This window comes from Cicer arietinum, chromosome 7 (genome assembly GCF_000331145.2).
Source record: "Cicer arietinum cultivar CDC Frontier isolate Library 1 chromosome 7, Cicar.CDCFrontier_v2.0, whole genome shotgun sequence".
In the NCBI taxonomy this organism is placed as follows: domain Eukaryota; kingdom Viridiplantae; phylum Streptophyta; class Magnoliopsida; order Fabales; family Fabaceae; genus Cicer; species Cicer arietinum.
Window position 1 is genome coordinate 54,821,318 of NC_021166.2, and position 27,757 is coordinate 54,849,074.

Below are 27,757 nucleotides of genomic sequence, written 5' to 3' on the forward strand. Positions count from 1 at the left end.
TTGCACTTACATGACGAACAAAATAATGCTACATTGGAAGAACAGTAGATAAGTGATTTCAAGTAAATAAAAATGGCTTCAAACTATCAATCTTCATTAGAGGAGAAAAAAAAAGAGAAGATAAATAGAGGTGGGTAAAAAAAATTTAACTTTTCTAAAATAAGTATATTTTCATATGAGTAATAACTTATTTACTATTGAAATGTCAATGGTTAATGAACAATTTGATAAAGTCGAAATTAGATTAGGACATATCTCAAAGAACAAAATAAACAATGATTACACTAATATTATTCGGCATTCAAGTTCCATAACTTTTATCAAATATGAGTCTCTAACACTTAGCAAGAGGAGATTCCGAAACATGAAAAGCAAAATAACAGTGAGAAATATTATAGTTGACTAACTAATCGACACTCATATTAGCTTTAAATTAAGTTTCATTAATCTGAACTCATTAGTCCAAACTCAAAATGACACGGAAGAGTCGACCTAAATTTAAACACCTCCATTGTTGCTAATCTTTCACAATACCATGTCATTCATCCCTACATGAAGAACATCACAATCCCCAAACCTTTGATATGTGAGCTCTATCACAATTAAGCTTTAGCCACCACTTTTCCAACCAAAGTAAATGAATGATCATTTCCTCCTCAGTCTCAAGGAATTAATTCCAACTTCCCATTTACTCATGCAATGGTTTGTGAGAACGCTTTCATAGGTTGCCCATCCACATAATAAACACACAAGTATGAAAATAAATAATTTTATCACTATATATTGAGAATATAAAATCGCTTTATACATATTTTGTTATATGTAACTAATAAAATTATTATATTTTAAGATAATTAGATTATAACATAAGATAATACACTATTGATGCCAAATTGGGAGTATCTAGTTATCAGACATTATAGCATAAATCTGTTTCAAATTATCAATTTTAAACCATATAATTACTTAGAGGATTTACATAATAATATACGAATGCTTGGCAACGAAGTTTTCATTTTAAAGATGTATTCATTGGGATGAAAACAAAAATTGATATCATAGTTGGGTTAGGAGTGGATAAACAAATGGGATGGGAAACATTAATAATACTTTGTGACTAAGTCTTCATAATTATAGCCTATATAGAATATTAATTTTGCAAATTTGCAATAGGTGCGAATTTGTTATGGTAAGTTTTTAACTTGGACACTCTTTTTAACGAGTTTGATTTATTTCAATTTAAATATTTTTCGATCTTAATTAATCATCTCTATTTTTTTATTTTTTATTTATTTTAATTGGATCGAAAAGTTTATATCGTATAGATTATACATATAAAATTTTAAACAAATATAAAATCATTTGATATGTTATTGAAGCTCACAAAGATTAACGAAATTCAATAAAGGTGCATAAGACGTTAATTTTGATATATCTCAATGACATATCAAATGTTTTTAGATTTTTGCAAAACGTTATATGTATGACCTATATGATATAAATTTTCGATCAAATGAAAAAAAAATAGTAAAATTAAAAGAAATAAAGATGATTTGAGATTGAAAGATGTTAGGATTGAGAATATCCAAACTGTTTTTTTTAACCGATACACTATGAAGCTTCAAGATCAATATGAATAGGAAACACACAAGTTAAGAGAGGCCAACTACAAAGTATATTTAATTCCATTTTTAGAGGAGTCAAAATTAATTTTAGAAGTGTATAATTAATTTGAATATGTTTGGTTATTAGCATAAAATTAATTTTAACTTCATATTATGATTTGTAGTTTTTGACTCTAAAAATAATTTTTATCCTCAAATTTATTGTTGAATTTGCTTTTAAGAGAATGTATAAATTATTTTATATTTAATTCACTTTTATCTAAAATAAATTCATTCAAAATAAAAAACAACAAAGTTTAATATCGATAAATTTGAAAAGGGTAAATTGTGAACAAACAAACTCGCACGTTTATTTATTTATTTCCTTTATCTTTTATAAGTTAGTCCTTTTAATTATAATTCTTTCAAATAGTTATATGATTACTGTCATGAATTGTTGAGTTTTAATCTTAAATCAATCGTAAAATTATGTGTACAACCTTAACAATGACAAGATGAATATATAGATAAATCTGATAAATGTTCTTAATATCAAATAGTTTACATATGTTTCGAAGCATGGTGTAATAAGAGTTTTTTTAAGCGCAAACATAGTATTGAGTTAAATAGATATTTTTTAAAGATTATAGTGGATACTATTGACAATTATTAGAAGATATTTTAATTATCAAATATTGTTATAGTTTTTGTTATAATTGTAAAAATAACTAAAATTCATCACATATAAAAAATAAAAAAATAAAACTAATTAAAAAAAAGATAAAAGTTAAATTACTCTTTTTATCTTTTTTTTTTTCTTCAGATTTTGTTCTGGTCCCTTAATTAATATAAGGAGCCAAAAGAATAATTTAACCAGAAATAAATATCAAACTAAAATATTAACTAAAAGATAAAAGAAAGAAAAAACTATATTATAAATCTATATTTATTTTAAAAACTTTAAATTTCATTTTTTAAAATGAGACAGTATTAGTTTACTTTAATATTTTCCTCATTTCTTTTCCCCCTGAATTCTCTCACTCTAAAATATCTCAACACCCATTGTCAAATTCAATATCGTCCCAACATAATATAAAGTTTAAAGCAAATATTTGGTGTGGTGTCTAATTTTTCGTAAGTTTGTAAAATAAATCATATTTTATAGATAAGTAATCAAATAAAAAATTATTTTAAATTTAAATATTATCTTAAATAAAAAGTAGACAACATAACTAAACATTAGTCTAATTATTAGTTCCTCAACAAAGTGTAAGAGTCTAACAATAAGATGCAAAAGAGGTGTTGCTCCAAATTGAAATCTGGCTTGAATTGAAATTGTGATGCCAAAATATACCTAGTTATGTCATTATGACATAGTTTCACAAATATACCGAAGAAAATATCGTCACAACATAATAGGTATAATTTTGATCCTGTTCAAATACTTTTCATAACACGACAATGATCTCTTCTGCATAACGTTTTCTTAGCAATTAGAATATGAACTTTGATTTATTTTTTGATAGAATTGTTGCGGATTTTTTAATTTCTCTGAATGTCTAAATATAAAGATGAGCAAAATCAATTGATCTAATGAACTATTTGAATGAACCAATTTAATATGCAGACGAGTTATAGTGGTTCGCAGGTCACACTAATATGCAAATATGAATTTGAGTCATTAAATACAAATGAGAAAAAATAGACTCATGATTACTCAAATTCAACTACTTAATTTACAACTCTAAATATAAAAATTCTATATTTTTAGGATGAGTCTATCACATGATAAATGGTTTGTTTCATAAAAACTTAGGTATTACCAAAAACATTGAAAACTCAATATATTTTAAAAACATCACATTTGAAAATTAAATGAACAAAAAACAAATAAACATTCCAATAAAAAATTAAAAACTCATCGGCCAAATCAATCCACCCATACTAACCAAACCATGTCTAAACCAATAAAAAAATAGGTCGGGCCTATAATTTGCAAATTCATTAATTTGATAAAATTAGATCTGAACTCATCAATATTCGACCAATACTTAGCATCCATATTTGAGTGATACTTAACTATGTTGAATTTAATTTTTTTTTATTATTAATTTTTTCTACTAAAATTTTAATTATTATTATTATTACTTTGAACTAAAATATAAATAAAAATATAATTAAAAAATTGATATATCTATTTTAGTTATTAATTTTTTCCGACGCTAGTGAAAATCTATTCCCTTTGAATACAAAAGAATTACATTTGAAGAAAATCAATAGTGACACGACACATAGTCCAACATAGTGATACAGTGGATTGCCATGATGGATAAAATCGTCACACCTCAAAAAAAAAAAAAAGAAGAAACAACAACTAAGTTTTAGACTAGGATTCAATTTAAGTGTATTTGTTTTATTTTTTATGAATGGACTAAAATTGTACATTTTTTCTTGCAAGGGACCATATGAGTTCAATTTTTTTTAGGGACCACAATGAATTTTTATTCTAAATATTTCACAGTATAAATCATTTTAGCAAAATCAAATTCAATTTAGAAATACCAATAATAAATTGTCCAAAAAAATAGAATTGTGGTGAGTGGTTCATGAATTGAATTGCATCAGTTATGTTTCTCAATTTACAAAGTACAATACATGTTTTATAAAAGAGAATCAATAAAAGTTTGATCAAGTTTTACCTAACTATTGTAACCACTCATTTTAACGAAACCATAAATAGCCCAATTCAACAAAGTATTATTATTATTATTATTTCTTTTATACCCCTAACTATTAATTATTCACCCTTTCCAATAACTTATCTATCTCATACTATTATTAATAAAGAACATTTTTTATAAAATGAATTACATTTATTAATCCGCATGCCATTTATTATATTGTGATTAATATTGTGGAACCGATCATAAATATTAAATTTGTTTACCCTTTCCTTCTCTTTATACTTGACGCTCTTGTTTTGGTTGACACAATAATTAAAGTCTTGTGATAAAAATAAGGAAAATGTTCAACAACGTGTGTGGATCAATTTCTTGCGACAAACTGGACCGAGTTGCCAACTGGGTTGGCTCAAACGTTGCTTATGCTTTCTTTGCTTCATTGGAACGTTGTTCTTGTATCAACCTTAGCACTACTGATACCGAAGATGAAAACAATGATGATCGTCCTCTTATGGTTACCAATTCTCTTTCTCATTTACCCTTTGAGGGCCCCACCACTACCAACAACCCTCTTTCATCAAAATCCAACCTTCGTCCTTGATTCATCAAATTCTCACTCTTTTCTCTTTTGGGGTTTGTAATTTTAACTCTTTATGTTCTTGGGGTGTTTAGTTATTGGTCTTTTTATGATAAAAATTTAGTCTTTTTTTTTGTGTGTGTGGAATTTGTTGGATCTTGTTATTATACTTTTATTTGATGTTAATTATATATTAGATTATTTATGTCGTTATATCAACTGAATTTTTTAGTTTGTTGGTTGTAATATAATGTTTGATCGGTGGAGTTAGAGATTTGAGTGATAATTGATAAGGAGGTTAAGAGTTAGATTCAGAAAAATACTAATCATATTAATTAGTGACAATAGCAATTGCAAAAAAATAATATTGTGTGTTTTTGTTTATGTTAATTTTAGAGTTTAAGGATGATTGGTTTATATATTTGATGGATTTGAAACTAATGAGATGATTTAGAAAAGTATATTGCTTAATGTACCATTTAATGTTGTGGTTAGAACATGGCAAGGAGAAAGATTAGCTGTTGATTTTTGCTAAATGATGGATTTTGAATTGAGTCAAAGGGTAGACCATGTTCTTTTGTTTAATGAAATAGCATTCCTCAAATCTGATTTGTACAATAATTAATTTGTATTAATGGTTATAATTAACTTTAATAGTCAGTAATTGCAGTGAAAGTTTTTTAATTATAAGTGTTAATAAATTCTTTATTATGCGTGTCTCACCGTGATACTTAAAAACTACAATATGTTGCTTTTGATTAATTACAATTTTTCACAGTAATTTTAAAGTTTTTCAAACATATTAGTTTTTTGGATTTGAATCAGATTTTTGTATCTCTTAACTCTGCAATCAAAGTGTCTCTAATTGTCATAAAAGTTTTGAGGATCTGAAGTGGATGTCAAATCTTGGATTTTGGAAGGGTCTTCCTTAATATGGATTTTAGTATTGTGAAGCACAAAACAAGAATGACAGTACTTGTGAAATTGGCCTATCCTTTGAGCAATTTTGATTTGATTATGTGAGCACATATGCAGTGTTTATAACATACAACTAATTAAAAGCATTTTTTTTGACAGGACAAGTAATTAAAAGTTGAAGATAATTTTATTCATATTATTACTATTTTTATGCATCATGATCATTTGAAGAATGGCAGACCAAATGTCTGAGTTAGACAGTGTATGGCAACATTTATGGTTCCTTGTTTGCTAGTGGATGTTTCCTAAAATAACAAAGCTCTATCTGTGACCAAAAGCTGATAGTTTATTTATCGTAGTCACTTTCTTTCCTTATGCTGCCTTCCTGCAATTTGTTCATAACTTTTACTTTTTCAAATTATAATCTTGATTTTGAATAATATAATCAAATCATTAATTGTGATTGTTATGTGTTTGAGTAATTCGAATAAAAAGAGTTTAACATGTCCTTTATATAGTAGTTAGAAGTTATCCCTCAACCTCTATTGTGTAGTGGTTGAGCTCTTCAATTATTAGCATGTAACCAAGCTGCTAGTGAATGAATGAAATTTTGACCAAAATAACAAGAAGTGGTAGCAAAATATGTTGTATATGGTGTTAATAATGAAAAGAGAAAGAAGAGAGACAACCACTCTAGGGTTTCATAACATAAAATGAACTAAACTTCAGTTAATAAGGTTACAATGAGTATATATATATAAAAGCACAGAAATGTCTAAAATATCTTTACTACTAATATATAATAACATTATCTAACATCTCCCCTCAAACTCACGATGCATTAATATGGAGCATCGATAGTCTGTCAACTAAAAAACGAAAACGTTTAATGAAATGCATATTTATGAACAAATCAGCAATCTGTAAAGAAAAAGAGACAAACGGTAGAGTAATGGTTTCATGCTGAAGATGATGACGAGTTTTGATCTTGTATACCCAACGAGACCCAATAGCACGTTTTCTAAGAGGAATAGGTACTAATTCCCAAATATTGGTTTTGTACAATGCAGATGGTTCTTCTGCCATAGCCTGCTGCCAAAGAGGATCAAGAACAACCTCTTTATTGGAAGAGGGCTCAGACAAAGTTGACGAGAGGGGTAACGAGGAGGATCAACAATCGCAGAAGGTGGTTGGACAGCCAGGGGGACAAGAGGGATGTCACCAAAGAAGAAGCAACAATCAAAGAAAAGAACCAACAAAGAGATAAACAATGAAAGAAGAAGCAGAAGCCAAAGAGAGGATTATTAGCTATACCAAACAATCACAATAAAGAGAGAAACCAAACCAACAAGAAATCATATCAAATAGTCACAATCAAGAGAAGAACCAAGCCAACAAAAAATCAAACCGAAAAAGGAGCGATCAAAAAAAGGAGCAACCAAAGAAGTAGTAGCACGAAGCCAAATCAAAACAAACCAAACAAAACTAAATCATATCAAACCAAACTAAACTACACCAAACCAAACTAAACAAAGAGAGAAGCAATCAAATAGATGAACCACATGAGAGAAGAGCAAACAAATAGAACAATCAATATGGAGAGAAGCAACAAAGCAGATCACTAGAGAGAGGAGCAATCAAACAGAAAAAGCAACAGAGAGAGCGACAACACAGAAGAAAACAACCAAAGAGATAAGAGAGACGAACAATTAAATTACCAACCAAATCAGCAAAAAACCACAACAATTGAAAGCATGTGAACCAAACCAAAATCAACTCTTTAATACTGATCATAACAAACAAACATTAGAAAGAGACATGTTATGTGTGGAGACAAAACCAACACATGCTAGTGGCATAGGAGTGTCATCAGCAGTCATAACCGACACAAACGAGACAGGTTTCACAAACACAAAAGATTTATCATCGTATGTCATATGATGAGATGCTCCGGAATCAAGAATCCATATGGAATGAGATATATATGACATACCAGAGAAGTTCAAACCTTTAGAAGAGGTGGCAGACATGGCATGTGATTGAGTGGCAAGTTTTTGCAGTTGTTCTGCAATATCAGATATTTGGGAAGCAATCTCAGATGAGTATACAGAACCAGAACTAGAGCCAATGGTAGAAGGAGCATAAGCAACAACATTGAACGGCCTCCTAAAATTCTTTTCTCCCCAATTTCGGACAATGTGTTTTCCAATGTGCTTGAAGAGAATCATCCTTAGCACCAGCCATAACAAATAATGACAGGAAAATACGACAAACACAATCACTGAGACAAAATAAATTAGGGATAATTTGGTGATGTGCTGATCCGATCGTATTTTCGCTGATCCGATCGTTGAAGACGAAGACCTGAATGTTACGAACCTGTTGTCCAAAAATCAGCCCGATCCAACGGTTAACGAATGCGCAATCGATGTTTTTGTGAGACTGAATTAACAAAATCGGGAATAGGGTTACTCTTCTCTTTTGGTGGTTGTCTTTCCTATCAAAATAATCTCTCTCTTCTTTATAGTAAATCCTAAAATCAACCAGAGCTCTGTGATACCTTGTTAAAAATGAAAAGAGGAAGAAGAGAGACAACACTTTAGGGTTTCATAATATAGAATGAACCAAACTTCAGTTAATAGGATTTACAATGAGTATATATATAAAAGAACAGAAATGTCTAAAATATCCTTACTGCTAATATATAATAACATTATTTAACATATAGAACAATATTGTCTAATGAATTAGATTTGGGAGATTATCTTAGTTGGTTTGATCCCATTAAAAATGTTTTCAATTACTTGACCTCAAGGAAATTTAACCATACTAATTCAAATTATTCATTAAATTAGTTTATAATAAGTTACTTGCACATTCCAAATGAACAATACTTTTTTTTTAAATCCACTTTCTCTATATCATTAATTAGCACCTCAAAATTCATCATTCTCATAACCCTTTTCATCCTCCATTACCTTAACTGCCACAAAGATACATGTTAATGATTTAAATATATAATTTTTTTTATTGAATGTGTATGAATTTGTGTATTCAAATTTCTAAGTGTTTAATTTTTTTTTTTCTTTTAAAGACAAAGTTACTACTTTGATTAGAGTTGTCAAAAAATGTCTAAATTCTAAGGCTCCATTTAAAAAAGAATTTACTAAATCTCTAATATTAGACTCTCTATTAAAATATTCTTTTTAAGTTTCCGACCCATTATTTCATCATTTTTTTATGGGTTTCAGATATGAGACTCAAGGGGCTTATAAATCTCCAAAATTTTGTTAATTTTGAGATTTTTTTTCTTGGAAAATTTCCGAAATTTATTTTTCTCAAAAAAATGAAAAAATATTTTTTCTCAGTAAAATTTTAAACCATTTTTTTCTCAAAAGATTTTGTAAAAAAAAAAAAAACAAATTCTGGAAAAAAAATCAATTTTTTTTTCGAATTAAAAAAATTTCAAAAAACATAATTGTAAATAATTTTTTATCAGAAAATTTTAAGAAAAAATAAAAAAAAAATTATTTCGCAAAATAAAATAAAAATTCTTGTCAATTTAAAAAAAGAAAAACAATTTTTTTTTTAAAAAAAGTTGGCCTATAAATTCATTAAACCCACAAAATTTTAAGACTTTTTTAATGTTGGGGCTTTCTTTTTTAAGATTTTTTTCACTATAAATTTTTTTTTACTCTTCCAATATATGAGCTGAAATCAATAATTAAGAGGTTTGTAACCAATAATGAAGAGATTTGTGAAATTGAGAGGTCTACTTTTTAATAGTTAATAAATATCTTAAAGATATTTGTTAGCATCAACCGTATCTACTGTTTTTCCTTTGTGCCCCTTCAACAAAAGCTACAATGAATTAGGTTTCCCACACTTGTTGAATTTATATCTTAGAATAGAATAGTCACAATGACAATATTGTTTTTGTTTTAACTTGAATTTTATTTTTATGATTACATGTGGATCACTTCCTCTAAGTAGAAGTCACCTTCGTTGTTAAATAGATTTTATACAATTTATTTTTTCTTTTGTACGAAGACTTATTTTAATCCCTTACAAAAAAACACCAAGTTCAAATTAGTCCTTAAAATAAAACTATTTTTAATTTCTTAGAGAAATTTATCGAGACAAGTAAGTCGTTTGTCAATTTTCATCCACTAATTATGCAATGATCCATGTGCATTTAATACAAAAATCAGAGATATTTAAGTCTTCACAACAATTTTGAGGCAATATGGTGCTAAAAAATTAATTAAAATCTCCCTTCATGAAAGGATCAAAATTACAGTTTATAGACTAAAATGAGTTTTTTTTTTGTGTTTTATGAAAGACTAAAGTGGAATTTTTTATGATTTGTGAGGAACTAAAATTATATTTTTTAAAGAAGCATCATCATCCTTTTTCAAGCTTATATATGGCACCAATTGAGCTTCAAAGTCTATGAGCATATCATCCCTCCATTCCCTAATATTAGTAAAAAAAAAAAAAAAAAAAACTATTTTCACATATATTAAAAAATTCAATTAAGTTTAATATTTTTTAGATTTCGTATTAAACATAAATTAAATTTACTAAAGTTTCACTTTTTAATATTAAACACTTAACTATATACATTAAATATGGGATGTTGGATAACTCAAGTAGTTTGAACTAAAAATTGAATAAGTTTGAAGGTGAAATGATCAAATTTCAAATCCAAATCTTAGTAAAGGAAAAAAATATTAACTTAATATATTAACATTTACCTATAAAAAAATATATATACATTAAATATTTTAGAATAAAATAAAAGATATATTATTAATAATAGCATGAAAAGTAGTTAATTTTTACTTAATATTAACCTAAATTTGAGACATTGTTTTTACGTATAATAGAAAACTGAATGAGTATATATGTCATGTTATAGTTAATACATTGTACAAATCGAAAGAGAGATTTCAGAAAGTATGCATAGATATGTATCAACATGTACTTTGAGCAAAAACCATGCATCGGTCTCTTTTGTTGATAAATGTCTGCATAATTTATCTCCTTTGTGAACTCAAAATATATAGGCACTAAACAGAAACAAAAATAAAAATGAGAAGAGAGAAGAGAGAAGAAGGATCACACCGAAAATTAAGATTTAGAATTTATGAAGTATTGTAATGACTTCCATATATAGTGCACCGGCAATTTAAGAGGAAATACCAACATCTTTCTATATAGATACATATACACGCAAAAGAGTAGTGATAACATAATTATAATTTTGATTTTCTATTTTCATTTGTTTTTTAAATTGATCTTCTTATTTTAAAATTTCTTAATTTTGACTTCTCTCTCAAACTTCTAGATATAAAAATAGTGATGTGATAGATTTTAAATGTTATCATGTGATTTGATGATATATAATCATGTAGTTGGTTTAATTATTTACATGCTATTTAATTAAATTATAAAAATAAATAATTTCTAAAGTTGAAAAAAAAAATTAGGGGATTTCTTGCAATGTCATAAGTGTTTTTTATTCTACATTGTCAAATTATATGTCATATCATTTAGAATAAGACATGTCACTATTTTTTTAGTCAAAAAATCTAAAAGATTGATCAAAACGTAGATTTTGAAATAGATTGATCAATTTTGCGATCAGGTGAAAATGTTAGACATAATGTGTGTTTGTGATTTCAATGCATTTTTCAAATTTATGGTATATCACTGTTATAAATTTACAAAAGTTATTACTTGCAGTTTTGCAAAATCACAATAATCACAAGAAGTAGATGGAGGATGAAAGTGACCTAAATGTTAATCTAATAAAACAAACACATTTATTGGATGCACAAAGTTGGTTAGCATACTAAAATGGATTAGAATAAGTCAAATGATGACGAAAATTACATAAATGTTAATTCAAGAATACAAACACACTTATTGGATGCACAAAATTAGTTAACAACCAAAATGGATTAAAATATGTCGAGGGATGACGAAAATGATATAAATGTTAATCCAACGACACAAACACACTTAATGGATGCACAAGATTGGTTAAGAACCAAAATGGATTAGAATAAGTCAAGGGATGACGAAAAATAACCTAAATGTTAATCTAGTGACACAAACGCAATTATTGGACGAACTACATTGGCTAAGAATGGATTAGAATAAGTCGAGAGAGGACAAAAGTGACCTAAGTGTTAATTCAATGACACAAATACATTTATTGGATGCACAAAATTAGTTAACAAACCAAAATGGATTAGAGTAAACCGAAGGATGATAAAAATGACTTAAATGTTAATCCAATGACATAAACGTACTTATTGGGTGCACATGATTAGTTAATAACCAAAATGAATTAAAATAAGCCGCGAGATGACAAAAATAACCTAAATGTTAATTCAATAGCACAAACGCAATTAATGAATGCATAAAATTATGTAAGAACCAAAATCACAATAAGTGATACTAAACACTCAAGTTGATTAGTATTAACTTCTAAGTTAGTTACAATCACGGTATAAAATGTATTATATTCTCATTGTAATCATATTTTTCTTTGAATTAATTTTAAATAATCAATCTTTCTTTTAGTTTTATTTTTCTATATTGAGCTCAACGATGTCTATATATTTATTTTTACAGTTCTACATGCTATATCAATTTATATATATAAATTTTAATATAAACTTCAGTCCACCTAGTAACTTAAATGACACTAATTCGATAAATATAAAGAAAAAATAAATATATATTTCGTATTGAATCGACGTCGATTAAGTTACCGTATTATCATTAAATACAAAGATAAATTATTATTTTTAAAAGGTATTATAAATTATCGTGAAAATTTTAATAATATTTTAAATATTGATCTCCATAATGTATCGATCATACAAATCATCTATATAAAGAATATTCTTTATATTTATTCTAAAAAAAGGGGGGGAAACTTAGCTTAAATAGGAAATGTGCATGACAAAAGGTAGCATGAGGATGTACATGAAGTTATGGGAGATGGAAACAAAACCATCCACAATTATTCATGAGGATCCTTAATTTATATTTGCTACAGTTGGCACGACAACATTACACGCTGGCTATAAGCGTGTTTTAAAAGTTTCTATATATATAAATATCATGGCATGCATCGGACACAATCATCTATTTTGCAAATATAAGGCTTGTCCTTCAAGTGTCTCTCAAAGAGTGTCATTATTTGCCAACTGTCCATCATTTGAAATCAAGGGTGATTTGATAAGAGGAAATTAGAGAAAGCTTGTTTCTACATACACTTTTTTTGTTTAACTATGCAAAAATAACTTAATGAAAACAATGTATGATATCCACATAAATTGTTTACAATATATATAATTTATGAAAATAGTTTATGCCGAGTTTACATAAATTGTTCACATTTGACACTCACAATAATTGTTGGATTGTTGTTAATAGTGAATAAGAAATCTCATACTAGATTAAAACGTAGGTATATATAATTGTACTAAAAAAAATGTAGGTCTTATACAACATATACTTGAAAGAATTTATATTAAAGAATTTATATTATTAATATGATTGTTCTTAATTCAATGATTCAAAATTCACAACAATTTGGATAAATTTCGAATCTTGTAATTTGAAGATGATAAGAGTTAGTGGGGGGAAGGAATCTTGTAAAAAGTTTGATGAACGTACGTACAACCGCAAGTAGATCATACTCATCGCATGAAGTGTTTCCTTCAATTGAATTTTCCTTATAAAAAAAGTTGATCCAACAAATATATACACATTAAATTGCATACAAAATATTCATAATTATATATTTTAAAATATTAATTCCATTAGTAATTTATCAAAACACATAAATAAACATCTAGTGTATATTACAAAAATTAATTAATAAAAATTGATTCTTTTTTACTCAAAAAATAAATCTAAAGTTCAAAAATTCTCTTTAATTATTGCTCATGCGACCAGGGTTATCCAATGGAATCAGAATTTTTTTCATTTGATGGTGCACAATTTTTTGTAGGGACTTGGTAATTTTGTTAAGGGCCCTACCTCAAAGTCACATCTATTCATAAGTTGATTAATTAAATTCATTCGAGATAATCGATTGTTTAATTGGATGCATTTGCAGTAAGTTGCATGAGGTATAAAATAAATTAATAACTAGTACAATATAAAAATAAGTGTTGTAATGTTTCCTTTGCAAAGGAATCTATTTAGAAAAAGAACCATGCATAATACATGCATTGCTGGCATTAATTAGAAATGGTGGCTTCTACATAGGAAAGTCTATCAGATGGTCTACAGTAGCAACTAGGGTGCTCACATTGAAATTAAAACCGTACAAAATCAAATATAATTTGATCTTTTTTGTGAAAATCACTCGGATCAAATCTAATTTTGAATTTTTCTAAAAATTGAACCAAATTACATATATAATATACCTATTTATTTAATTTAATATACTTTTTGTTACTATTGAATATATTTAAAATATAATTGAGTTATGTTATTTTGTAATGTTAGTTTTTAATATTATATATATATATATATATATATATATCATATTTTATTTCAAAAAATTTATTTTAATGTTAATTTATAATATTGGTCTTACAATTGAAGCAACAAAAAATTGATCTAATTTAGATTGTATTAAATTTGGATCGAACAATTTTTTTTAATCATATCGTTCAAAAGCAAACCGCGAGTATTTTAATCTTTAATTCAAATGAATTTGTTTTCATAATCGATCTAAATCGCACCACATACATCTTTAGAAGCAACATATAATACTACTCTTTATGAGTACATAGAAGTTCACAATATTACTCGTCTTAACAGTATGATATCCTAACCTAATCAATGTCAGTTTGAAAAAAAAAATAGGAAAACAAATACTAGTGATTCAAAATTTAATTTATAGATGTGTTCTCGTGTATTTGTTTAATCAATGTCGAGAAAATCATTGTTTTAATCGCAAGGATGTAGAGAATCCTAAACCATCAACCATTGTCTAAATTTTGAACAATTTTTAAAGATTTACTTTAGTGAATATCACATCTAACACTTTTCTACCCTATTATATATACCACTATAAATAACTAGATATGTAAAGAAAATACAAGGTAGCTTGTTGTGCAATTCTATAAGTATAGTTTATCCAAATAATGGTGGTCTAGTTTTGTGAAGGCGTGCATCAACTATGCTTATGATTGAAAAGACGAAGATGTCCAATAAAAGCAAAACAAAGCAACCCATCTTTTACTCACCTCTTTCCCCAAATACTAAGTGATCATGAAAGTTGTGTTGTCTAAATCTTTGTCTTTTCACTGTTGTCTAAATATTTGTCTTTTCATCAATGTTTTATTTATTCAACGCTAAAAATTCAATTGCTTTGTATCTGCAGAATAATAGAATAATAATTAATTTACAGCTGCATTAATAATGTCAATTTTGACTAGACAAGAGAAACTCACTAAATTGGAAGTTGTTGTTTCAATCCAAGGTATCTCCAACTAACATCTAAAATATTAATCCATATTAAGATCCATTTATGATATTAATATTTCCTAATAGATGTTTAAAGATTCAATTATCTACTAATTGTGTCACACAAAATATTTTTCTCAGTACTAAGTTGGAAAGGTATAAAAACATATCTAAATGAATTTCTAAAAAGTCATTAGTTTAATTAATAAATTGATTTGGTTTCCAATATAACTCAACCACCCAAATGAGTTTGAGAAGGAAGTCTAGGTTTGAACCCTGACTACTAACTAACATAACATACTAACAGTTAACATTTGTCGATGAAAAATTTGTCACACAATATGATTAGTTTATATCGTTCATAGCCAAATGGATAATTTTCTTTGTAGTTTGAGTTTATGCCATATGGTTTTCATTATTAATAATCAATTTGATGTTTCTTGAAGAAATATTCAACTTTTGATTAAAACTTAATATAAAAAAAGTAATAAAAACATTCAAATTAATGGAAAAACAAGTAGAATACAAAGGATGGCTTATTGTGGTGGGGTTTAATATAGAGCATGTTTAGAGACATGTGTGTCCTCTATTCTCAGTCAATGATATGATTTGTAACAAAAATTGTTGACAAGAAATAAGAGAATTGATAAAAACATATAGAAGGGGTTAAAAGTTTATGTTGAAACCTTCCCTACCAATGTGGCCATGTTGAATAATCACATCCCAACACCTTATTATCACCAAATTCACGTTCACGCTAGATGGTGAATCATGAAAGCTGACAAATAGAATACAACCTGCATATACTTTTTCTAACTTTCTTTTGATAAAATAAATCTACCAAAAAAGGAAATCTCACTCTTTTATAAGGGATTCTCTTCCATTCTACCTTGTGCCACAATCTATACTCACATCTTCTCAAAATGGTTAACTTAGTCACCTTGTTAGTGTTGTGGTTTAGTGTGATATGTACTATCTACAATGTGAAACTTATGGTACATGGAAGTGCAAGGAGTGAATCAACAAGGTTCTATGATTTCAAGGTACAATTTTTTTCATTAGGAAGTGCATATTATGTCACTATGTTTGACTTTCTCTATTTGTTGATGTGCTTATTGGTTCATATACAGGTTCAAACTAAAAGAGTTGCCAAACTTTGCAACTCCAAAGACATTGTCACAGTCAATGGTATGTTTCCAGGACCTGTTGTTTATGCACAAGAAGATGATAGAATCATAGTCAAGGTTACCAATGAGACACCTTTCAATGTTACAATTCACTGGTAATAATCTCAATCATATTGACACATAAATTTGACAACAATTGAGATGGTTAACACAATCTAAATATGTGGTTAATTACATTCAGTGAATGGTTAACAAATATAACAAGGTGTCACAACTCATTAACCCTCCACTGAACTTAATTAACCATATATTTGAATATCATTAACCACAATTTTCATGTTTGTTGTCGAACTTTGTTGTCCAAATAACACAACTCTAATATTGTTAATGATAATATTTTAACTAACAAACTTGAATTTCAAATTTTAGGCATGGTATTCGACAAAGACGATCATGCTGGTATGATGGACCATCCTATATTACACAGTGTCCAATTCAAGCAGGCCAGAGTTTCACCTATAATTTTACAGTGGAGAATCAGAAGGGAACTTTCTTCTGGCATGCTCATGTTTCTTGGCTAAGAGGAACTGTTCATGGAGCTATGGTTGTTTATCCAAAGAATATGGTACCTCTCCCATTTAAGATTCCTTATCAAGAGCAAATAATCATACTAGGTAACTTACAAGGTGGCTCCTTATGTTTGAATTCAGTGTTACATGTTGTATGTTGTGAGCTGATTCGAATTATCGCAGGTGAATATTGGCTGCAGGATCTCCAACAAATTGAGCATTCCACTCTAGTGAGTGGAGGAGCTCCACCTAAAGCAGATGCGTATACCATCAACAGTCATCCAGGCCCCAACTACAACTGCTCCATTAATGGTATTTTAGATAATAAAAGAAGATAACAAGTAACAAGTAATTGTGAAAATAGTGATTTTATTGAATGGGGTAGCTTAAAATTGTATACAACTAACAAAGTCAGTGATTATTTTGTGGGATATTTTTCACCAAGAATCTATTGACATCATAACAATGTCCATGAGACTACATTGGCACTGATAGCTCACAACTTCTCTTGTAAGTTAAATTTTCTTCTGTCTTCAGTTTTTATTGATATGTTTCATTTCCCATCATATTTTCAGATGTGTACCAACTTAATGTGATTCAGGGAAAGACCTACTTGTTAAGACTGATTAATGCGGGTTTAAACACTGAGAACTTCTTTGCCATTGCTAATCATAACGTAACAATCGTGGAAGCTGATGGTGAATACACAAAGCCGTTCGCCACAGACATGGTTATGCTTGGACCAGGCCAAACATTAAATGTTCTAGTCTCAGCTGATCAACCAGTAGGAAAATACTCCATGGTTGTGGCACCTTACAAATCTGGCAGGATTGTCAAATATCAAAATGTTTCAGCCATTGCCTACTTCAACTATATAGGGGCCGCATCAGATAGTTCATATTTACCAGCTAAATTGCCTAAACTTGATGATAAGCTAGCTGTTAAGAGATTCATGGATGGATTAAGGAGCCTAAATCTAGCAAATGTTTTCAAAGAAATTGATAAAAACATATTCATCACCATTGGATTGAATGTTCAAAAGTGCCATTCAAAGACACCAAAGCAAAACTGTCAAGCCATGAATAATGGCGTGCTGACTGCTTCCATGAACAATATAAGTTTTGTTCATCCCAGTATTTCAATCCTTGAAGCTTATTATAAAAAGATCAATGGATCATATACTGAAGATTTTCCCGATGCACCCTCTAAGTTCTATGACTTCGTTAATGGTGCCCCTAATAACATTCCGTACGACACAGAGTCGTTGAATGGGACTAGAACTAAGGTCCTTGAATATGGTACCAAGGTGCAACTCATTTTGCAGAACACAGGGACAGTCAATATTGAAAACCACCCAATTCACATCCATGGCTACAGCTTTTATGTTGTAGGATATGGCACAGGAAACTATGATCCACTAGCTGCACAATTCAATTTAGTGGATCCCCCGTACATGAATACAATTGGAGTTCCGGTCGGTGGATGGGCAGCAGTCCGTTTCGTAGCTGATAATCCAGGTATACACCTCAATGTATATTTCTATTTTCTTTTGTTTTATTTATGGGTGTAGCACAGATGCAAATGTTGCGTTGGGCGTGTGGAAAAACTAGACGAGATAGGATTAAGAATGACAATATTAGAGAGAGAGTTGGAGTAGCATCTATAGTAGAATAGATTGTAGAAAATCAGCATAGGTGAGGTGGTTTGGGCCTTTGGAGAGGAGACCTATAGATTTTGTAGTAACGAGAGTAGATCAAATAAAGGGTAGTCAAATTGCTAGAGTCATGGGAAGACCGAGAAAAACTATAAGGAAAGACCTAGATATTAATGAATTGAAAAGAGATATACTATATGATAGAACGTTATGGCGTCGTTTGATCTATGTAGCCAACCCTACATAGTGGTATAAGGCTTGATTGTTGTTTTATTGTTTTACTAAAAAATTTGACTTCTCTAAAGTAAGTGACTCACTTTTGATGGTAAAAGTAAGTATTATCAAATATCAATCATTGATTTACAAATCAAAGTTGAATACTGCAGGTATATTATAACAATTCTTAATTTTCTCACTTAACACTATACTCATTTTAGAGGAGCCAAATTCATCACTGAAACATCAAGAGACTATTGATTTCTTTTTTATCTTTTTGGCTGAAGGAATTATTCATTTCTTATAGTCAGTAACATAACTTTTTGCAGGTGTGTGGTACATGCACTGCCACATTGATATACACCAATCATGGGGACTAGGAATGGTATTTATAGTGAAGAATGGAAAAGGAGATTTGGAGTCCTTACCACATCCCCCACCTGACCTGCCACCATGTTAAAGACTACCATCAGATCATAACAAATAGTACTAACAGATAACTGTGTGATCTTTTTTTCAAGATTGAGTGTTCTTTAGCTCCAAGTCTGTACTGTAAAATGCGGCACTGGTGCATTTCTTTCAAAAGAAAATTTTATGGATTTGTCATCAAAACACAAAAAACAAAATGTATGGATGTAAAGAAGCAAAATGAATAGATGAACGCAAATTTATTTTCCTTTAGTTTAATTTATATACCCTAATTCATCAAAATTCTAATATAAACTAAAACCTTTTGATATTATTGGAAGTCAAAGTGATAAGATACTACACCAGACTCCAGTTCTTAACAAGTAACCGCCTCTGCCCTAATTTTCAATAAGATGTCATTATTATACACAAGAGGCCAATTATTATCCAAGCTTACTAGGTTTACATTGAACAAGTACAATATTCAACTGCTCAGAAAGTTATAGGGCATGAAAGCTGACACAGTGACTCTTATTAAATGTAAAAATCTTACCAGCACACTCCAGTCAATTCTCTCTTCGATGCTCTCACAACATGCAATTTGTTGATTGCAATGAAATCTACATATATGACAGATAAGAAATCACAGGTTGACCCTCTCCATAATCCAGCATTTCTTTGATGCATCACTCAAACTTGATCTGAATGTTAGCCTCTGGTTACTCTTTAGATTCAAGTAATCAACCTATAAATGGTAGAAACCATAGTGAATATGTGAAAGAGAAAAGGCAGTTATTAATGTAAGACTAGAAGAGGCATAATTAGTACCTGATCTGGTTCTAGAATCAGGAGACAAAAAGCATCAACTGGACCTATAGAAGGATCCAATGACATTTCTGGTTGTGTTTGTTCATTTAGACAGGGAAGTCCTGGGTTCGGCCACAAATATTGCGACCTTGATCTCGTGGAACTGGCAAACCAGGATTTTTCTCTTTGCTGCATTATGAATTGATAAACCGAAGGGATTATTTTAGTATTTTTTCAATAGCATCCAAACTTAATAGAAAAGACTAAAGAGAAACCTATTCAATGACCTGGAAATATATTATGCTAGAATGAAAGATACCAAACCCAACAACTCCTTTTATGAGTTTTGGAACGTGTTTGGATTGACATTTGAGTTTATCTACTGGCAAAAATACTTCTAAAACTGTTTGAGAGAGCTTATGGAAACAATTTATGGCATGTTCGTAAGCCGTTTTCAGTTTATTTTGATAAGTTATTCGGGATAGCTTATGAAAACAACTTACTTTGATCCACTTTTGCTTATACATAAGGCCGGAGGATTTGAACTACATCACCTTTTTTTGACCTACTTTTGCTTATATATAAATAAGGCCGGAGGGTGTATTTCTTATATGAAAACAATTTGATTATATTTTACTTTTTGTTATAGAGCAAGCTTATACATAAACACGTATATGATAAACCCTTATGCTACAAGCGCTAAATTCAGTTGTTTAGACAAACAATTTTGTTTTGCTTTCCCTATGTTGATGAGGTAGAATTCAAGTTCCTTGATTTTGTAGGGAGCATGTTAATACAAAGTCCAAATTCCCAAGTCCCACATATTTAATAATAAAAAGTAGCTTCAATTAAAGATGTTTAAGTCATACGGTAGATTTGTTTGAGTTATTTAGTCAGTTAATTATATATGATTTTTCACACACATTCTAAGGAAACTCAAAAAGGTGAAGCAGTTGGCCACATGCTTAGTTCAGGTGTCCGCCAGGCCGCCACATTTTGATTTAATCTTACCTTATCTTTAGCTGGTTCATCCTCAAATCACTAAAGGCAATTCAAGTTGCACTTAATAACAGGTTCATTTATCTTACTCAATCCCTTAAGCATAAAAGCTCAAAAGCATTATCATCTAGCTCAAGGTAAAATTGCTAGGCATTGCACTTCTCCCCAATAGAGAAAGAAACAATTGGTTATAAAGAGTACAATTGCTTTACCTAGAGTACTTTTTCCTTTTCACAACACAACTTAGCATAAAAACTCAAGCAACATTTATGTAGCAATGTGCTAATCACACTAGATCAATAACAAGTGGAAAAAGGAACAAAAACTTTACAGAATGTGATTCAAAAATAACTAATAACCTCTAATCATACCTTAAGTTTTAGCAGATCAGGATTCGTCCCATCGATGATATCTACATGTCCATTTATCCGGAATTGCTCCCAGGAATCTGTGAAATACCAACATATCTAACCACAAGAACCATACTAAGTCTCAAAATCTAAGCCCCTTAGCATTTTGTTTTTGTTTTTAAAAAAGAACACCTCAGAAAATAATTACCTCAGCAGAGGAGCATAGCTTGAGCTCTTCAATCTGTACTACAAATAAGGCAATAGACACTTCCAAGTAAATAACTTTTCAATGAAAATCTTAATCATTCAACTATGGAAGCTTACATAACAGGATAACTTTTTTCTTTGACAAAAATCATCGTTCAGAAAGCTAAAAAAGACTATTACTTAAAAATAAGCTATTTAAAAATTGTCAAAACTAAAATAAAACTCAATTGCATATAAATTGTATTGTAACATATGATTTTAATGCATGAGAAGGTATCAATTTATACCAAGAGTAGTCTAACCAGAGCTACTCCACTTAATAGCTTATATGAACACTGAGTTTCACCAATACGACCGTCAAATTAAAATATATATATATATATATTGAGTAGGCCAACTTCAAAGATGTTCTAAAAAGATTTAAAACTATTTCATAAATTATAGAATAACTTCGAATGAATGTATAATAACTTTTCTAAGAATACAAGTAAATATAACTACTCCCTAGTTCCTCCATCCACAATGAATGATTCATTTATAAAAAATTAAATTATTTTTCCAATTTTATCCTCTAATTGATACTACTTGCACACCACCCCCAATTCACCATATCCCAATTTGAACTACTAGTACACTAATAGTTGATAAGGATAATCTGGTAAATGTATCATTTTCTCTATTTTATTTATGCATTTTCCTTAATATATGTGAAATAGTCAAATGAATCACTCACACAGGGAGTATAACAATAATCCAAGGTTAAATTGGTAAAAATTTCAATGTTTATAAATGAGGCATTAAGCTCCTCAGGTAAATATCTTCTCTGAATGCATACTCCAATTTCCATGAAAAATTAGAAAGAAACGAAAACAAAGTATTTATTTCCAGCATTGAAATTCAATTTGAGAAAAAATGATTAAAAGAAATACCTTGCGAGTACGGGTATCAGTGTTAATTTGGATATTATCAGTGTTGTCTTGGAATCCTCTGAATAACAAAAACAATAACATGTGATGAGTTTTCCGTTAATCGAATGTATGAGGAAGGGACATGAAATGACAAAGAGAAGAACAGAACCTGAAAACGACAGTGCGATTCGAAGGTTTTCCGTTGGTTCCTACAGTTGCCTGAAAACACAGATAAAACGACGAATGGAAAAAAAACAAATATAAAAAAGATAAAAAAAATAAAAATAAATAAAAATAAGTAAAGAGTTACGAGTTGCATGTAAGAAGAGTGTTTGAGGTGAGTGTTGGATTCTAAAGCGTTGAGAAGAAGCTGCTTCCATGCCATGCTTCCCATTCCCAATTCTTCAGATTTTTTCTTCTATACTTGCATCTTTTTTTTAGGTCCCATTTATACTTTTTTTTTTTTTTTACAATTCCCATCTATACTTGCATCTTTATTTTACTTCTTGTATCAGTTAATTTATAAGATGTAAATTAAGTTTATTATATCGATTTAGTTCAATTTCTTTTAGAAAAATATTAGAACCATTTAAAAATGTGCAAATTTTTTTGCTTTTTCTATCTCTTTTCACTTATATTTAATTAATTAAAATCTTAAATTTATTCAATAATTCTAATTGATGAATTATAATGAGTCATTTTGATTCGATTTATTACAGAAAAAAATCAAAATCACACTAAAATACATTGTTTGGTTTGTTTTTCAATATTTTTCTTGACCAAATACGACTAATACAAACTAACGAAAAATATATTGGTTTAATAAATGTGAATGTGATTAACATTTTTAAAAATTGAAAAACTTATTTTATAAAATCAACCGGTAAAACAATGTAACACAGGAACAATTTTTGTGTAAACACACATTTGACCACTTTATTTGAACACACAAGCACAAAATGAAAAAAAGTAATTAAATAATATATTTTAAAATATAATTAAATTATGTATAGTTTTGTGCATTCACATAAGAATTATTATGTAACACAATTGAAATAGGGAATGTAATGTGAGCGGCAAACTTAAACATGAAGTCAGGAGCATTTCATGGCATGGCATGGCAGCCTTGCAGTTGCAGTTAGGCATGGCAACCGGATGGATCGGAGGCGGATTTTGCTTCATCCACCTCCGTACTCGATTAATTAGAGAAAATATGCACTCGTACCCATTTCATATTTTATAGTGGGTGTAAAATTTAGACCAAATTCCCGCCCGAGTTTTGGATTTCCCCGCCCACATCTACATCCATTTATATATATAAAATTATAAACTTAAAAATTATATCTATTATAATTAATATAATAATATAATTATTATTAGATAATAATAAAATAAATAATTATTTTCTATAAATATAAAATTATAATTTTTAATATTTAAAAAAATATTTAATATGTATATGTATAGAAAATTCAAAAATTACTATAATATTACTTGCGCGGCGGGTTTGAATGCGGGGTGAATATCATTATCTCGCACCCGTTCCCGTACCCAAAATTTAATTACTGACAAAATCCACACCTGCATCCTATCAAAACGGATTTTCTCCGCCTAAATCAAACGGATTTAAGTAGGTATCCGCCAGTGCGGAATTTTTTGCCATCCCTACTTGCAGGTGAAGATTTGTGACCTGCCAAATTTTCAAAGTAGAATGATGTATCAGTATATATCAACAGAAATGGTGTGTGTTCTGCAGTTAATGGGGCTGAATCCTTTTGGGCTGTCTTGTTCTTTACTAGTTCAAAACCCAGTTCGTCATGATCCACATATACAACCTTAATGCGCCATAATCTAGAGCCTTCACAAGGTGCAAATCACGGCAAATATTTCTATGTGCACCTCCCTTCTCGTTCTCAATAGACTCATCTCATGCATTATGTACCCATTTCATATTTTATAGCGGGTATAAAATTTAGACCAAATTCCCGCCCGAGTTTTGGATTTCCCCGCCCACATCTACATCCATTTATATATATAAAATTATAAACTTAAAAATTATATCTATTATAATTAATATAATAATATAATTATTATTAGATAATAATAAAATAAATAATTATTTTCTATAAATATAAAATTATAATTTTTAATATTTAAAAAAATATTTAATATGTATATGTATAGAAAATTCAAAAATTACTATAATATTACTTGCGCGGCGGGTTTGAATGCGGGGTGAATATCATTATCTCGCACCCGTTCCCGTACCCAAAATTTAATTACTGACAAAATCCACACCTGCATCCTATCAAAACGGATTTTCTCCGCCTAAATCAAACGGATTTAAGTAGGTATCCGCCAGTGCGGAATTTTTTGCCATCCCTACTTGCAGGTGAAGATTTGTGACCTGCCAAATTTTCAAAGTAGAATGATGTATCAGTATATATCAACAGAAATGGTGTGTGTTCTGCAGTTAATGGGGCTGAATCCTTTTGGGCTGTCTTGTTCTTTACTAGTTCAAAACCCAGTTCGTCATGATCCACATATACAACCTTAATGCGCCATAATCTAGAGCCTTCACAAGGTGCAAATCACGGCAAATATTTCTATGTGCACCTCCCTTCTCGTTCTCAATAGACTCATCTCATGCATTATAAATATACTATTCTAAAATTAAATATAAATAAAAAATATTTAAAAAACTGATTTATTATTTAGTGTTCATTTTAATCATATATATTAATTTTTTTAATATAATTTTTATTTATATTTTATTCTATAAAAAAATCACTCTAGTTAAATAAACACTCATGAAGGTTAAAATATTTGCAAGTACCACCGTATTCATGGAATAAGTCTTCGTGAATAAGACCGTCCATAATCTTCGGTACAATCGAGATCGGTATCGGTTTCGTTGCAGCATGTGTTTGCAGCTAATTACATAAACATGGTTTAATTTTTTCTTTTGTTTTGCGGTGACCGTTGTTTTCTGTTCCAATTTGTAGTGGTTGGTGGCTATATGTTTGTTGGTACTTTTAGTGTTTTGTCCCATTCCCGCCTACCTTGTGTTTTAAACGTGGCTAATTATTATTTTTATAGCTAATATTATTAGTAAATTAGTAGATTTACATTAGTTTTTTTAACTTGAATCGAGTACTTTCTGATTAAATTCCTTTTGTGTTATTTTATTCACCAATAGAGTTACCCAAGATAAATGTGACTAATTATAATGTATTTTTTTTTTCATTTGCAAGAATGGTGTTTTGCAAATATATTATAATTAAATAATTATAATTTACTGTATAAATTATAAATGCTTCAAATATTTATAATTTAATATGTAAATTATATATGAGATAATTTTTTATTATTGATATGTTAGTTATAGTAAAATAATTATAATTTATTGTAAAAATAATGTACGAAAGACAAAATATGTATTTTATTAGTTAAAAGATAAATATGTGTTTTATTAGTGTGTATATTTTAAATGTCTAGATATAAAAATAAAATAAAATTATAGTTTATTAAATATAATTTATTGTATAAATCAAACACGTGGTAAATAATTGTCATCAATTATTTTTTTAAATGAGAAGGTTTAAATATGATTTTTGTTGTTGTAATTATAGATTTTTTTTGTTAAACTACTTATAAGTTTTTTTATCCAATTCTTACAAATTAAAAAATTATTTTTAATCTTTGACATCATTCTATTGGTTCATATGGTGTGATTTGGTTGGATTGTGTGACACACTCAAAATTAAGAGTAACAATTTTTAAATTTATATAAATTAAAATAAAATAAAATAAATAAATACTGTAATTGTATAGAATTAAATCATATTTAAAATAAACTAGAATTATATATAACAGATGGAATTTCAGTTAGTAAAAAGAAAAGGAGGTGAAATTTCAACAGTAATGCTTAATAGGAGTAGATACAATGTATAAAATATATCAAATAAAATTAGACGTGATTCATAGTCATAGGTAGTCATGACACTTAATTTTTTCGAACTTTTATTATTATTTAAAATAAAGTGGCGTTTTAGATTTTTCACCTCAACTTTTTATTTTTATTATTTTAATATAAAATTTTTATTTAATATTTTTATATGATTTTTGTTGGTTGATAAAACGGAATATATGTTAGATTTTTTATGTATTTTTTAATATTTTTTATCTAATAATAATATACTAATAAAAAAATAATTCAAAATTTTTTATTTTATAACACAATATCATAACTTTTTATTAATTAATTAAAATTTTAAAATTTATCTATCTTAATATTTTAATTCAAATTGTACCACAGTATGTGTGACTCTTAGAAAAAAAGGAAAAAGATGAGTAAGAAAATATCGAACGGATTTTGTGTTTGAATCGCTCACTCTATTATAAAAACAAAATTGGAAAAGTGTAAGAAAAAAGAAAAAGAGGGTAGAAGCCTAGAATTCGTCAATATCATATGCCATTTTAACTATATTTTATATGATCGCTTGGTTGGTTATTTCTAATATCTCATTAATTTTTATTTAAATTATCATTGCTATGAAATTATCTTTTTTGCTTATTCGCTTCAACATATATCTTAATTCCAAACTATAAAAGTTGATTTTTTCTATTTATAACAAAAATATGTTAATACTTTTATTATTATTTTCCTGATTATAATTATAAACTTAAAGAACAAAACAATTATCATTTGAGACTCTGGTGCCTAAATTGATTCTGTTCCCGCCACGATGTTCCTTGGTCGTGACATTTCTTTCGAAATTTCAAAAAAAAACACAGAATTATCAAAAGATTCAAAAGAAAAGTCAAAAAGTGCAGTGAACTCATTTCCATTGTTCTGTTTTGTCTGCAGCGGGAGTTAATTAAGAGAAAAGAAGTTCGATGATGGGTTGACCCATGAGTTCCATTTTATTTTTATGAAAAAACCCAAATCAAAATAGGTAGTAATCCCTTTTCTTATTATATACATGAATTATACTAAAAAAAATGAAATGAAGTCCAATATTCTCTACAACAGTGAATAAACATGTCACCTTCCTATTTTTCCATTTTTTTATGTCCTTGGTGTTAATTTCTTTTCTATCAATATTTAAAAAAAAAACAATAATAATAATCATAATTAATAATAAGATTAACAAATACATAAATATTTTCTACCAAGAACTACGTGTGTTTGAATTTTCCTATTACACCATGAGATATATATGAAC

General features: G+C 28.6%; 2 protein-coding genes across 6 annotated transcripts; one reads left to right on the top strand and one right to left on the bottom strand.

Annotated features, from left to right (window-relative positions):
- Positions 1 to 14,903: 14,903 nt before the first annotated feature.
- LOC101489364 (pyridoxine/pyridoxamine 5'-phosphate oxidase 2) lies at positions 14,904 to 22,996 on the bottom strand. 4 transcript variants are annotated; one of them, XR_012161371.1, is made up of 8 exons: positions 22,840 to 22,996; positions 22,699 to 22,748; positions 22,551 to 22,608; positions 21,623 to 21,655; positions 21,436 to 21,531; positions 20,087 to 20,254; positions 19,812 to 20,003; positions 14,904 to 15,195 (listed from the first exon to the last, which is right to left on the bottom strand). XR_012161371.1 is itself a non-coding variant. In XM_004510596.4 (7 exons), the coding sequence occupies exons 1-7, from the start codon at positions 22,921 to 22,923 to the stop codon at positions 19,902 to 19,904; spliced, it is 591 nt and encodes a 196-aa protein (XP_004510653.1). In that variant the 5' UTR covers positions 22,924 to 22,996; the 3' UTR covers positions 19,570 to 19,901. The 4 variants fall into 4 exon arrangements, 1 of the variants encoding a protein (XP_004510653.1); XR_012161372.1 differs by lacking the exon at positions 14,904 to 15,195 and adding an exon at positions 16,510 to 17,278; XR_190234.4 differs by lacking the exon at positions 14,904 to 15,195 and adding an exon at positions 18,958 to 19,295.
- On the top strand, positions 16,058 to 19,531 carry LOC101489035 (laccase-6). Of its 2 annotated transcripts, XM_004510595.4 has the most exons (6): positions 16,060 to 16,327; positions 16,415 to 16,566; positions 16,841 to 17,085; positions 17,164 to 17,292; positions 17,556 to 18,497; positions 19,180 to 19,531. In XM_004510595.4, exons 1-6 carry the CDS (start codon positions 16,208 to 16,210, stop codon positions 19,308 to 19,310), a joined length of 1,719 nt encoding a protein of 572 aa, XP_004510652.1. In that variant the 5' UTR covers positions 16,060 to 16,207; the 3' UTR covers positions 19,311 to 19,531. The 2 variants fall into 2 exon arrangements, with proteins under 2 accessions (XP_027192969.1, XP_004510652.1); XM_027337168.2 differs by having other exon boundaries at positions 16,058 to 16,327; positions 16,841 to 17,292.
- Positions 22,997 to 27,757: the final 4,761 nt, after the last annotated feature.

Excerpts from the sequence above, each read along its gene's own strand:
- LOC101489035 (XM_027337168.2), top strand. The coding sequence starts at position 16,208 with ATGGTTAACTTAGTCACCTTGTTAGTGTTGTGGTTTAGTGTGATATGT. Across the intron at positions 16,567-16,840 it reads TTCAATGTTACAATTCACTG|GCATGGTATTCGACAAAGAC; the intron begins GTAATAATCTCA and ends TTCAAATTTTAG. Across the intron at positions 17,293-17,555 it reads CTACAACTGCTCCATTAATG|ATGTGTACCAACTTAATGTG; the intron begins GTATTTTAGATA and ends TCATATTTTCAG.
- LOC101489364 (XM_004510596.4), bottom strand. The coding sequence starts at position 22,923 with ATGGGAAGCATGGCATGGAAGCAGCTTCTTCTCAACGCTTTAGAATCC. Across the intron at positions 22,609-22,698 it reads AATCGCACTGTCGTTTTCAG|AGGATTCCAAGACAACACTG; the intron begins GTTCTGTTCTTC and ends TTTGTTATTCAG. Across the intron at positions 20,255-21,435 it reads CTGATCTGCTAAAACTTAAG|CAAAGAGAAAAATCCTGGTT; the intron begins GTATGATTAGAG and ends TTCATAATGCAG.